The sequence below is a fragment of the Leguminivora glycinivorella genome, chromosome 3 (assembly GCF_023078275.1).
Source record: "Leguminivora glycinivorella isolate SPB_JAAS2020 chromosome 3, LegGlyc_1.1, whole genome shotgun sequence".
Lineage (NCBI taxonomy): Eukaryota > Metazoa > Arthropoda > Insecta > Lepidoptera > Tortricidae > Leguminivora > Leguminivora glycinivorella.
Window position 1 is genome coordinate 8,862,101 of NC_062973.1, and position 15,163 is coordinate 8,877,263.

Here is a 15,163-nt window from a genome sequence, read left to right on the forward strand (position 1 = left end):
AAAGGACTTCTGCGATAATCTGCTAAGAAGATAATACAGATCTGATCACATTCGCAAAAGAGCTACATGATCTCCCGTCTCAAAGGGTTTCCACCTACGCAATTCCGTTGCGTTCTCGATTATATTACCTCATAAATGATAACTTCGAGTCTTCGTTAAAGTAATAAACGATACTGTGAATACAAAATGTGTATCGTCATTTCCTATATTCTAAAGGACATGCGAATGGAGTTCACGACCCATAAAATTATTACGACTTCATTTTTAAGGATGTTTTTTTTTTCAGGAGTTGGGACGGGGACGTCCAAGAATATCTACGCACGGCGTTTCGTGGTATCAGAGGGGAAGGCGGGTTGAAAGACCTACACACCGAGTAATAGACCCTAATGAAGGTAATTATCTAACGTTTCTGATTTATTTTATTAGGCTAATAGGATACGAGCGTCAACCTCAATCTGAACATTCAACCTGTTTGAATTTACAAAGTAATGTTTGTGGGTATTGCAAAATTTAATATATTTTTCAAAAGAGAAAGATATTTTTGTTTTCCCTTTATTTTACTATTGATCAGTTTTATAATTAGCTATTGGTATACATCTTGAATGGGGATAAATAAGATAGAAATCAAATGAATACGAAAAGTTTTACAAATAAAATATACCTATACTTATTTTTAACCATATAAGAAAGAGTTGTTCGTCGAGAGTTATTTTTAGCAAAGTAGCACTCAATGTTGCTTTCAATTGAACATCTAGTAGGATACCTATTTAAAGGAGCTGACTCTAATTACCTATACGTCATCCATACTTATATTATAAATGGGAAAGTGTGTGTGTCTGTTTGTTTGTCCGTCTTTCACGGCAAAATGGAGCCACGAATTGACGTGATTTTTTAAGTGGAGATAGTTGAAGGGATGGAGAGTGACATAGGCTACTTTTGTCTCTTTCTAACGCGAGCGAAGCCGCGGGCAAAAGCTAGTATGTTATATAAATTGTTCGAATGTGTCTTCCCAGAGAAATACACAATAGACGATGGGCGTGAAATAATAAAAAACACTGTATTTTTTTACATTTTTTGTAATGACTGACATCTTCCAATTTTTTTTTCTCTTAGACTGTTTTCTGATGACATCTGACGAGGGAGAGATATTCTTCAAGTCGCCATCAGACGAGGGCATAGTGTGCGGCATCTACATGATAGCGGAGCCTGACCAACGCATCCAGGTCACCTTCAACTACATGGATGTGCCCTGCGAGAATGGAGGGCTGGTTGCAGTAAGTAATCCTAGAGTATTTTAAAAACTACAAATAAAGTACAAAAAAGAAAAAAGGGAGTTTAGAATATTTTTAACTGGGAAGAAAAGTTTAACTTGAAATCTTATATCGGGTCAGAAAGCCCTTTTCTAATGACATTAACATCCGACGAGGGAGAGATATTCTTCAAGTCGCCATCAGACGAGGGCATTGCCTGACCCGGAGCGAAGCCTGACCAGCGCATCCAGGTCACTTTCAACTATATGGACGTGCCCTGCGAGAATTGAGGGCTGGTTGCTGTAAGTACTTCTCCACCGATGTTCATTAGGGTCTCCCTAAACCTATCGGCGTGAAATCGGTTAGCCGTTATTAGTATGATCATGCGTTCTGCTTTCCGACGCTTCCTCATACTAACGAGCGATTTCTCATACATAAGGATGCGGATCAATGTGGTTACATACTTACCCCCTTATTCATAAACGTTCACTAAAGTTATCAAGCCGATAAAGTTCGTTTGTCCCTTTCCGACGTATTGGTGGGATAGAAAAGGACAAACGAACTTTATTGGCTTGATAACTTTAGTGTAAGTTTATGAATAAGGGGGTTAGACTGTGTTATAACGGAGAAAAACAATCAGGAGGACATAATTTTCTGCTGTGTGGCATATGCGGTTTCTCACATCACCTACGAGAAAGGTAATCTCCTAAAGTATTTTTATGAGCTGCAAAAAAAACTGTACTCTTAAAGGTCTGAAAGAAGAGATTATGTATGAAGTTCTCAGGACCAGGACAAGTGGCGTACTAGAAGAGAAGCCTATGCTCAGCAGTGGACGACAAAGGGCTGATATGATGATGATGATGATGATGATGATGATGATGAAGTGCTTATCAATTTCAATTTAAGAAACAGAATGTCAGAAATCATTTGGAATGTACATTAATACATTAGCTACAGTACTAAGTTCACTAAATGCCCGCTCAGAGGATTCATAGGATTATAATCCTATGAATCCTCCGGCCGAAACTGAGTCTGACAGAATACCTAAGCCAGCCTAGCCAAACTGACAATCGTTGACGCTACGTGGCGACCGAAACGCAGTCTGGTTCTGTCCCGCCACTTCAAAAGAGCGATAGGGAAAGATAGCTCCGAAATACTTATGAATTGTAAGCGATTGTAAGGTTGGCTATAGGTACCCAGGCCGGTTCACTAACTATTCATAAACCAATTATCTTACTGTCAACAAAGACACCCTTCAATCATTTCCTCTTTGACTTTATTAAAAAAAAGTTACCCGTAACGAGAAAAAACTTTTAGAAAAAACTTTTAGAAAAAATCCAATTGAATTTGATATGATTGGCTGAGATTTGAATTCACCAGTAAATTGAATGGAGTAAAAGGTTTTATAGGGAAACTTAATAGGTTATGCATTGAATACGGGTCCTTTGACTACGTTGCATTCAACGAGATTGCATTTTTCAATTACTTTTATAATTGAAGATTCTTAACTTGTTATTCAAATTACCTACTTTGCAAAGCAGACAGTTTGTCGCTGACCTAAAATGATAAAATGCTTGAGTGTATGCGAATTGCTACATCAGATATGAATACGAGGCACAAATATTGCATACGCTAAATAAAACTTAGCAAACATTCTCGTGAACTAGTTTTTTGAATAAACATATAATTATTTTATCGAATCGTTACTTAGTAGCATAAAAAATTGCCGATTCTTAAAGCATGTATTAAAGCGATTTTGTATGCAGTAATCGAAGATGTTTCGATTACGATGCAAATGCTGTCTTTTGATATCCAGGAAATTGATATGCTAGTAAAGATAAGTAAGTCTACTTTAATAAAATGCCTTTTTAATTGGGAGTATGGTATGTCTACTTGAATTTCGTAATTAATTAATACATGAAGTATTAATTAATTATTAATTAATACTTCCTTCAACTATTAGTTTCCAACTAAAATACTAATGCTTCTTGGAAATACGAGGAAAATGAGTAGGTAGGTCTGTTTGCTATTGTATCAAATTTCATGATCAAATCAGAATTGATATTAATGAAACGTGTTTACTTCTCACATTACTACACACTCGAGGCTGATTCGGTAGTCAAATAATAAACAAATAATTATATAATGTTGTAATTTAAAGACTTAATGGCGGCCATAGTTATAATGATGTCTTTATTTATTTCATAGGTAGTTTAGGTAGTTAAGGCAAACCTTTTGGCTTATCGATTCGGTGATACTTACTATAGTTAAAATACTAAGCCTACGATGGCCAGGTTCTAAAACTTTGCTACTTTCAAAATCTCATACTTTTGCAAGTGTGAGTGACCTTAAACTACATAAGGTAGGTATTTATGTCGACGTCCGTCACTACCATAAACAAATCAGCAAGTTTATGTCAAAAATGACAAAAATAAAAATAACGACAAGCCATCCTGCGGCGTCAGTATTTCTGTCTCACTGATCCAATAGTATCGTTATTGTGTATCTGTAACTACAGTGAAACTATTATCCCTTCAGGTGGCGAAATCCGGGAGCCGACCGCACGTAAAGTGGCAGGTAACCGGGAGCCGGACTTGAAATAAAAAGCTGTTGAGTGGCAAGGATACCGCTAAAATGACAGAAAAAGTTTACCCTTGAGTGGCGGGGCCCTCACGGGTGGTCATCGCGAATGTTACTTATGTTACAAAAATTATAATTACTCAAAAAATGTAGGGATATTGTGCATAAACCATATATCACTGGATTCATTATGAAACGGCTAAAATCATTCCATAGAAAAAAAATACATTCCATTTATGTGAATTTTGCTAGACTCGATCAAATATCAGATGGCAAAAAAAACAGTAAATTGGAGAAAAAAGTAATTCAGGGACTTAAATATACATTTATATATACTTATATCTCTTTTTTTAATATATTACAGTACAATTTTTGCGAAAAAGACGGTTTTTAAACACGTGTCTCAAACATGGCAGGCGGATGGTCCAATCAAATTGGGTCATATTTCAAGTTGTTTTGAAGTTGAAGGTGTTGAACCTTTACTGAATGCCGTCCTTGTTTAGTGACGAATGGTTCGTGCAAGTATGAGGAAGCTAGATATAGTTTTAGACGGTTTTATTTATATATTTAGGTATATCGTCGCACGGGGTCCGGGAGCCGGTCCCTGCCACTTATCAGCTTGTTTTTCCCAGAGTCCGGCTCCCGGCGCCTGCCACTTAACGGAATGTTTTTTAAAATGACCGCGCCACTTCTCCCCTATGCAACTTGTAGCTCTGCCACCTGAGGGGTTATTTGTGAGTGTGTTTAATAAAGCGTTCCAAAATTAAAAAAAAGCGTTAAATGAATCAACTTACAAAACGGCTTTATAGCAATATTAGCAATCGACAAAGTGGGACGTTTTACTAAACACACATTCATGGAGCATCAAAACCAACTTCCCGAAAGCAGTCACCTGTACCTAGAGGCTTATTCCCATTAGGTATAGGCACCAATATCTAAATTAAAGAGTGGCAACATGGTCCCATAGTCCCACACATATTGATTTGAAAGCCACGACACAAGGACGTTGCCACTTTTTTATTTGTACTCTTTTTTTCAGGATCAATGTCGGTTCTAATAAAGGTTTCCTTACAGTGGGTGGACGGCTGGGAGTTGAACGGCCAGGTCTGGCCAGCAGACGCCTGGGACGATGACCGAGTGGTGGAATCCTGCGACCGGCGTCCGCCGCGCAAGCTGGTGGCGCGTCAGAATGCGGCGCTCATCCAGTACAGAGTCCCGGCCAGGGGCAAGGGATTCGCCATCACTGTGCGTCATCTGAAAAATCCGAGGCGTAAGTTGATTTTCTTGAATATTTTACCATAAAACATTTTTAAATCTCTGTCATCGCGTTAACGGTGAGCGGGAAAACACGTAAAAATAGCCTGGTTTATTTAAATTTCGTCCGCGTGCGAGTTCTTTCAGCTAAAAAGTACAATGTATTAGGTTTTAACTACAATTTAATTCAGCATACCAAAGAGGATCGAGTCTTATAGAGAGTTACTGTCAAAGTAAAATGTGTAATCACAGTGCCATCTCTCGACACAAGCTTAAAACTTTTGAACCTCAGTTTTGACAATTTAGCCTATATTCTTAGCTTGATATGTGTTAAAATGTCAAATATTAATATTAGCGCCATCTAGCCGAGCGTCCCCCAAAGGTGTATCGCCATCTAGGTCACCGTGTATGGTTTTGAGGTACGTTTTTTTCTTAGACTTTATCTGTCTATTATATACGGAGTTACATATTATGTCTTTGAGCATACTAACCAAATACATACATACATACATACATACAATCACGCCTGTATCCCATAAAGGGGTAGGCAGAACACATGAAACTACTAAAGCTTCAGTGCCACTCTTGGCAAATAAGGGGTTGAAAGAAAACGAAACTGTGACATTGCAGTGACAGGTTGCCAGCCTCTCGCCTACGCCACAATTTAACCCACAACCAAATACTTACCGCAATTTAACAAAACATGCTTGCGTTCTCGCGCCGTGTCAATGACAATTGGCAAATATAATATTAAAATTACGTAGTTAGAACAAAATAACTTTTTATTTTGGTATTAATTTGGTATTAATTTAATTTACACACACATGTATTACTCGTGCGTTTGGGTCTTATTATTATTAAGACGGTGAGTAAGATTTATTGAAAGTAATATCATTATCATTATAATCATTATCAATACAACAGAGAGGGCTGGTTCGCGATCGCGATCCAGCGCGGCAATGCTACCAGCCTTCTGGGCACCCTACCATCCGGCGCCGAGCTTGCTCCTGTTTTTTATTTGTAAATATATTTATTCCGTGTTAGATTAAGTTTAGTAGTTTAAATTCTTTTTATGTTTTTTTTTATACAGATGTACCAATCTATGAATAAATTTATATTTTTAACAGCTTTATGACTCTAGTTTATGGTACATTGCCGTCAGTTTTTAGAAACTAATTTTAGATACTTATTTTTAAGGATTTGTGTTTTTTTGTCCATAATGGCATCACAACAGAATTTTCCTTAAATGTGAATACTGCTCAATGCCAGAGTGATGTACTTTTATCACAATGGATCGTATTGGACTTGATATGGACGTTTGTCTTATAGATCGAAATATAACAATACTCGAGTAATATTTATGGCTAGACGCAGTTAAACAATTGTTTGAAAGTTTAATCTGTTATTTATAGGTATTTCATAATACCGAGCCTGAGTGTTTATATCAAGTAGAGTTACAATACCTATTATATACACATATAGTTATATTAATTCACGTCTGTCTTCCCAAAAGAGGTAGGAGTAGCACATGCCAATACTCAAGTTTCAGCGCCATTCAACAACATGCAACAAGCAGTAACATGTTAACAAGAAACCGGCATTGTGCCATTGCAGTGACAGGTTGCTAACTCATCGCCCACGTCATAACTGAACCCACATCCCACAGTCAACTTCTACGACACCCACGGGAGGAAAGGCGGTGATGAAATTCTTAGCCCGTAACCACACAAGGAACAATATTGTTATAGTCTTTTGCAAAGGTATTCCTTTCCTAAAAGGGAACATGAAGAAAAGAGGCAATATAAAAACTTTACCAAAATGTAAACGTATTGATCGGATAGTAAGTTCAGTCTTTGGAAATTGAATCGGATATTTGCATTATTAGTTTTACGAAAATCTTTCTCAGGGTTGAAAATAAAGTTCGCCGATTCCTTATACAGGCAGCTTTAGTTTATTTTTGTTCGTGTTTGCCGGCTTGTTGTTAAGCTTAAATAAGTCATAAATAACGAAAAACTAATCTAAAAACTTACTAAATCACTGACGTTATAGAAATTAAAATCAGCTAATAAAAAAGATCCCTATGAATATAAATGAAATGGACTGGCCACATGCTCCGAGATAATAAAGAAAAATGGTCAAAGGTACAATGGTCCAAGGTACCCAAGAGATGGTAAAAGGAAGGATGGTGGACAAAAAATGAGATGGGAAAATGAGTTCAGAAAGGCAACCAGACAAAACGTCTGCGGAGAAAGGCTAGCAGTAAGCAGTAAGTAAGTAATAAAAGAGATCCCTAGGTTCTTTCGATTACCTCTATTTAAACAGTATTTCATGTAAAGTTAGGTACCACATCACAAGTGTGGTGTTAGATATAACTACATAATATGTATTAGACAGTTATTCTTAGGTTGTCTTTTTGTGTTATCGTCGTTTTCGTTGTTAACGTCCTCAAAAAACATGTTTTCATATATATTTGTGTATACCATTATCGATCATCCCTCTATACAAAATATATGTACTTACACTACTTACTTGATGTTGTTTATGGGCATTTTCAGAATTTGGTTCCCCTCAATTAGCGTAGGTAAGTTGTTAACAAAAATTAACTCGCTGTCAGTTTTGTGACGACAATTAAGCATATAATAATTCGATACCTTTGGGTTCAATTGGCGTAAAGGACAAAATGCAGGTTTTCAGGAGAAGCAAAAAACAACTTTTTTTTTAGAAAAATGTTTATATCTTTTTTGTTTTTTGACCTATATTTGTGACGTATATAGAAAAATATGTAGATTTTTAGTATCCTTCACCTAGTGTAGCAACCGTAGTGATAAACTAAACGGTTTAGAAGTTAGATGGTTGTAAAGGACACGTCAAAATGCTATGGACGTCCTTTACACCCACGATTTTTTTGAACAATTAGAGTTGATAGGGTCGTAAATGACGGTCTTAGATGATTTTTATACAAATTCGGGGCGTAAATGTAACCGGAATGGTACAAATGGCAACTGTTTTTAGCTTAGTTTACAATTGAGAAACTTGAAAAATGTATCAAAACGTAGTTAATATGGCATAGAATAGCCACATTAGTGTTACAGTGTATATTTATCTAAATATTTAACAGTGACAAAGAACAAGACTATTTTATATCCAGTTTTGCAATAAAGAAACAACATTTGCTTAAAAACTATCTAATATTTTGGAAAGTTATTATTTTAGTACTCGCCGCTCGGCTGTCTCAATAAGTTACGCATTCAGTATTTAATTCTAGCAGGGAAACGATTTCGTAGTTTAAGTAAAACACTAATTGTAATCACGTAAACTTTAATCAGCAACTGTGAATAGTAGACTATATTAATACGACAGTAATTTTAAGTCTAAAGTAGAAAGAAGTTTTAAGAATAACTAAGAGTTAAGTACTTATTTATAAACGCAAGTTAGGACGCGTATACAAACTGTATATATAGTCAAGACTACCTACTATGTTGATTCATATTTTTGATAATTTTAAAATAGAAGATTGTTATTTAGTCTTAAACCTGTTAAATAAGAATAATTTTAATTATGAGTTCAATCCTAGAAATATTATAGTCAATGCTTTAAGTACCTGGGTACATAGCCAAGTCACCAAACGCTAACGCTCATTCGCTAGCGAAACGCACCTGTTATTGTCGCAGTCGCACTTAATGTTAGTATAGTCTACTGTTAAAGTTTACTGCCGGCGTAGCTGAATGGCAATCGTCGACAAAAATGCAGTCTGGTGCAATACGCAAGAGCGATAAAGATATATAGCTACGAAATAGATATTATCGTGAGCGTTTGTGCATTTGGGTACGTACCCTGATTACCATAATGTTTTTTTTAATTACCTACATCTCGCCGCAGTATAATAATACTACGAAAGCGTTTCCCTGCTAGAATTAAAGACTGAATGCGTAACCTACTGACTATTCAGACAGCGGCGAATACTAAAAAATAACTTTGAATTTGTTGCCAAAGTATTAGATAGTTTTTAAGCAAATATTGTTTCTTTATGACAAAACTGGATATAAAATATTAGTCTTGTTCTTTTTTGTTGCTAAGATAGCTTAGATAAATAATACACTGCATTAAACTGATGTAGAGCTATTCTATGCCATATTAAGTACGTTTTGATACATTTTTCCAGTTTTTAATTGTAAACTTAGAACAACATTTGTACCATTTCGGTTACAATTACGCCCCGACTTTGTATAAAAATCATCTAAGACCGTCATTTACGACCGTATCAAATCATGGGTGTAAAGGACGTTATAACATTTTGACGTGTCCTTTACAACCATCTATCTTCTAAATCGTTTAGTTTATCACTACGGTTGCTACACTAGGTTAAAGATACTCGTAATCTGCATATTTTTCTTATACACGTCACAAATATAGGTCAAAAAAACAAAAAAGTGGGTTTATCTTTCTCTTGAAACCTGCATTACATGTCCTTTACGACAATTGAACCCAAAGATATCGATTACAGTTGCGGATAAAATATTTTTAGTGCTGGTCGTAAAGGACGAAGAACAAAAAACTTGTCCTTTACGCCCAACTTTATCACACTACTATAGAAAGTGATCCTTAAAAAGTAAGGGCTTAAAGGTCAACAATATATAACAAGGTGACTTGCGACTATATTTTTATTTGTAGATTTCCTTTACGACACAAATAATAATTTATAATTAATGACTTGATATTTACGCCCCTTCAGAAAAGCTATTTTTGCAAGTCCATAGTAGAAAATCTTGGTCGTAAAGGCAACTTTTTAAGAGATATCGAAATTTTAACTACACAGATCGATAGCGCTTGAAATTCTGAACAAAACTGTATATATAACTCATTTTCGCCAAAATGTCCTTTACGCCAATTGAACCCAGAGGTATCGATATGTCTAAAAATTAACATTTTTTCACATTCTGAATGTAGGTTTGTAGATGAAGCAGTCCTAAATAGAGTGAAGGAAAAGAGGACCTTATTGAATATTATTAAAAATAGGAGAGGAAAGATGATAGGCCACCTGCTACGACACGACCATTTCATCACAAACATAATAGAAGGGAAATTAAATGGAAGGAGAGGAAGAGGAAGGCCAAGAAAGAGTTATATGAGCCAAGTAAAGGAACATGTAAGGGCCGTGTCGTACCAGGACACTAAAAGGCTGGCTTCGGATCGACCAAAGTGGAGACAACTTCATCAAGCTGCACCGACAAGAGCCCCGCTCTTAAATTGAATTGAATTTGATTAATGTAGATTATCGCTTAAAGTTTATGTAATTAACACGAAATCAATATTTTTATTGAAATGTCATGCTTAAACTATCGTCAGAAAACTGACAGTGAGTTAATTTTTGTTAACCTCTTACGCTAATTGGGGGTCCCATATTCTGAAAATGCCCCTGTACCTGACACAATTGTTTTTACATTAAGAGGGCTTTCGTGTTAAAAATAGTGAAATCGCAACCGAGCACTCGATCATACCGTGTGTGGTATCAAATTAAAGGGCTTTGCGAGTAGTTTATAAATATATATCACATTATAGGACTTTTTCTACTTGGTCTAACAAAATATGAGAAAATGTCCAAAAGTGGTAATAATTGTACCGGTGAAGGCTCGTTTTCAAAAAATTGGCAAAAATCAATAATAGCAATTTATAATCACTAAGGCATAACAGCAATTTAAGTAAACGTTGCAGATTAATTTAGTACAAAACTTACTTCGATGTGATGTAGATTTTCAAAGAAATTGTCACTTAATTTTAGGTAATTTCTGAAAAAAATTGAATTCGCCTTAGGCTAGTTTACTCTTTTTCAAAAACTTAAAATAAAAATCTAGTCTGAAATGATTGTGGTACAGGATATACGAATTATAAATTTACCCGTTTTAATATTCAAAATTGTCTAAATTTTACAAATAAGATCGACTGATTCAGCTCTATACGTGCGTTTTTCTAAACGTGCATTAGAGAAAAATTCATAATTAATTTAGTGAGTTAGTTTTCAAACATCCAGTCTTATAAAAATCAAGATAATAAGATGCTCTAACTGGAACTTGAATTAAATAAATCTATTGGATAACGGAAAGTGTAGTATTTCACCGACTAAAACTATCAATTTTACATTCTTTTGACGTTTTTTTTGAAAGCAGCCTTAAGGTGTATTAGGGTAATTCCGAATGACAGAAATTCTCGGATAATTCCGAAAGGGGAATCTTGATATGATGGAAATAATGGTGATTTTTTTGCGACTTTCGTATGTGCACCCTGCCAACAACCAACAACAATTCGAATTTCTATACCTTCATTTATACGTCAGTATTAAATATCAGGGCAATTTTGTGTTTAAATATGTAGGCTCAGTAGCACGCGGCTATTTTTGTTTCGGATGTCGCCTGCAGCGGTGTCGGAAATTTAATCGGTATTAATTTAGTAACAGCGCAGCGTTTGCAAACGAAGTTCCGAGACGTATTTCGAGAAAAAATCCAATACTTATTTATGAACAGAATGTTTATCGAGATAAGAATTGGGCTGAAATATTTATTCAATAACAAAAATTAATATTATTCGTGCCTACAAGTTAAGATAACACATTAGGTAAACAATATACGACATATCTCTAAGAAGTAGGTACTTTTTTTTTTACTGGGAAAATAACAGACATAGGAAGATATAACGACTACTTACACAAAAAAATGGTGTTTAGTCCGTCAGTCAGTTAGATCGACCAAAAATTAATGAAAAAATACAAAGATATAGCGCATCAAAGTTCCGGAGTGGGCGCTTCTGACGTCACTTTTAAGAAAAAATTGTACGGAGACGTGATGTTACGCGAAACTTCAACGCACTGTACCGTCGTCATTTTTCGTAAATCTACAAGAAACAAAAAAATATATGTGTCTAAAATTTGCCATGCCTTTTTTTGATAAATTAATTGACGGACAAAATAGTTTTTTAGTCGTCTCGCCTATTCCCGCTAAGATATTACTTGAACCAAATTACCTGCACACATTTTTTACATACATACATACATACGATCACGCCTGTATCCCATAAAGGGGTAGGCAGAGCACATGAAACTACTTAAGCTTCAGTGCCACTCTTGGCATATAAGGGGTTGAAAGAAAACGAAACTGTAACATTGCAGTGACAGGTTGCCAGCCTCTCGCCTACGCCACAATTTAACCCATGTCCCATAGTCGCCTTCTACGACACCCACGGGAAGAAAGGGAGTGGTGAAATCCTTAACCCGTCACCACACACATTTTTTGTGACGCTTAATCTAGCGAATAACGGGCCTCTCGCTCACTTTTGCCCAGAACGTGCAATTTGTGAATTGAGCTACCTTCTGAGTAGTTTCCCTTGTGCTATGACATGGGGTTTTTCAAGAATCAGGTATTTAGGGTTTTCAAAGGTCGGCAACGCATAAGGGGTTCTCCTGATGTCGCTTATGTCCATGGGCGGCGATGACTGGTTCCCATCCGGCGGCTCTTCTGCTCGTTTGATGGCTATATCATAAAAAAAAAACCGGCCAAGAGCGTGTCGGGCCACGCTTAGTGTAGGGTTCCGTAGTTTTCCGTATTTTTCTCGAAAACTACTGAACCTATCAAGTTCAAAACAATTTTCCTAGAAAGTCTTTATAAAGTTCTACATTTGTGATTTTTTTCATACTTTTTAAACATTATGGTTCAAAAGTTAGAGGGGGGGACGCATTTTTTTTTTCCTTTAGGAGCGATTATTTCCGAAAATATTAATATTATCAAAAAACAATCTTAAGAAACCCTTATTCATTTTTAAATACCTATCCAACAATATATCACACGTTGAAGTTAGAATGAAAAAAAAATCAGCCCCCACTTTACATGTAGGGGGGGTACCCTAATAAAACATTTTTTTCCATTTTTTATTTTTGCACTTTGTGATTGATATACATATTGGTACCAAATTTCAGCTTTCTAGTGCTAACGGTTACTGAGATTATCCGCGGACGGACGGACGGACGGACAGACAGATATGGCGAAACTATAAGGGTTCCTAGTTGACTACGGAACCCTAAAAACGTATTCTGAAATGTCAAAATTAGGTACTGAAGAACTACTGAGCCTCTAGTACTTCTATTCATTGAACCTTAAGTAAAATAGCCGTCCATAAGTCTTTCTATTGTGTCTCGCAGGGTCCACAAACAGCTTAAAATTTATTTTAATAAAATGTATGTACTATGAAGTGCATGATAGGTATTCAGATATACTTAAAATCGCCTGTTATTACCTCTGAGTATACCTTTATAATATGTTTTTTAACATGTAATGTACCTAAACCTACCTAAATTATTTTTAATAAAATGTTTCTTCCTATTTGAAACCTACTAACGATTGATAATCATAAAAAAGTTCTTGGAAAACAAAACGCACTTATCACTCCGCTTCATAATAAAAACAACTGGCTTTTGCCCGCGGCTTCGCTCGCGTTAAATTCGAAATTTGAGACAAAAAGTAGCCTTTGATACTCTCCATCCCTTTAACTATTTACACTTTCCCCTTTATAATATTAAATATGGATTTAAGTAGGTATATTATTATAAATACGTTTATTTTGTCCAGCTTGCAACGTGATGATGTTCGGGTCCGAAGGCATCTTCACCCTTCGCAACCACGGCGCCACCGGCAACTGTTCCCTCATCACCATCGCCCCAGCCTCCGTGAGGGTACTGGACCTCAACGTGGGGCAGGCGGTCAAAACACACTCGCTGCTTGAATTAGAAACCGGGACCCTCAGTCAGGTTTACTACCTTCAATAATGTTATGTTGACGACAAGGACAACAAACTGTCCAAGCTTATAGTCGGGTAGGTGGTTAAAAAACTCTCTGGGTGACTTAGAAACTGGGACCCTCAGTCAGGTAATACTCGTACTATATTTTCTTCACCTTTTGCAACCGCGGCGTGACCGGCAACTGTTCTCTCATCACCATCGCCCCGGCCTCCGTGAGGGTACTGGACCTCAACGTGGGGCAGGCGGTCAAAACATACTCGCTGCTTGACTTAGAAACCGGGACCCTCAGTCAGGTATACTAACTTCAATAATGTTACGTTGACGACAAAAAACTGTCCAAGCTTATAGTCGGGTAGGTGGTTAAAAAACTCTCTGGGTGACTTAGAAACCGGGACCCTCAGTCAGGTAATACTACCTTTTCTTCACCCTTTGCAACCGCGGCGCCATCGGCAACTGTTCCCTCATCACCATCGCCCCGGCCTCCGTGAGGGTACTGGACCTCAACGTGGGGCAGGCGGTCAAAACACACTCGCTGCTTGAATTAGAAACCGGGACCTCAGTCAGGTATACTACCTTCAATAATGTTATGTTGACGACAACAAACTGTCCAAGCTTATAGTCGGGTAGGTGGTTAAAAAACTCTCTGGGTGACTTAGAAACCGGGACCCTCAGTCAGGTAATACTACCTTTTCTTCACTCTTCTCTGCCGGCAACTGTTCCCTCATCGCCATCGCCCCGGCCTCCGTGAGGGTACTGGACCTCAACGTGGGGCAGGCGGTCAAAACACACTCGCTGCTTGACTTAGAAGCCGGGAGCCTCAGTCAGGTTATATAATATATTTAATATGAATAATATGTTACGTTGACTAACTTACGTTGTTACACAACTAGCTTCAGTTAAGAGAGGGTCGGGCAGGCGTCCGACGTTGAGGTCTTTTGACCACATTGTCAAAACCCATTTGCTGCTTTATTTAGAAATCGGGACCGTTACTCGGGTAAAGTTTGCGCTATGTTGACTGATTACATCAACAGATTAGCTCCAACCTCGGTGAGGATTCTCGACGTCGACGTCGTATACCGAGTCAAAAGTGTCAAAACCTCATCAATGTTGGTCTTAGAAATCGGAACTGTCAATCAGATCTTTTAGTAATAGCCATTTCCATACATCAAGGCGAAAGTTGGACTCGACGCGACAAGGCAAAAGTTATGCTAGAGGGGCTGGTAATGCCATTTTCGTAAAGTTGACTGAAGTAATCTTCATCACTACGGTAAACTAGCATTGGTTCCAATGCTAGAGT

At 37.0% G+C, this 15,163-nt stretch overlaps 1 protein-coding gene across 1 annotated transcript in view; it reads left to right on the forward strand.

The window, feature by feature from the left end:
• LOC125224803 (corticotropin-releasing factor-binding protein) overlaps positions 1 to 15,163 on the forward strand; it is a 64,248-nt gene that overhangs the window by 23,892 nt on the left and 25,193 nt on the right. The window contains exons 2-5 of the mRNA XM_048128263.1: positions 287 to 392; positions 1,114 to 1,274; positions 4,905 to 5,100; positions 13,697 to 13,875. Coding sequence (XP_047984220.1) covers positions 287 to 392; positions 1,114 to 1,274; positions 4,905 to 5,100; positions 13,697 to 13,875 — 642 coding nt within the window. The remainder of the gene's footprint in view (positions 1 to 286; positions 393 to 1,113; positions 1,275 to 4,904; positions 5,101 to 13,696; positions 13,876 to 15,163) is intronic.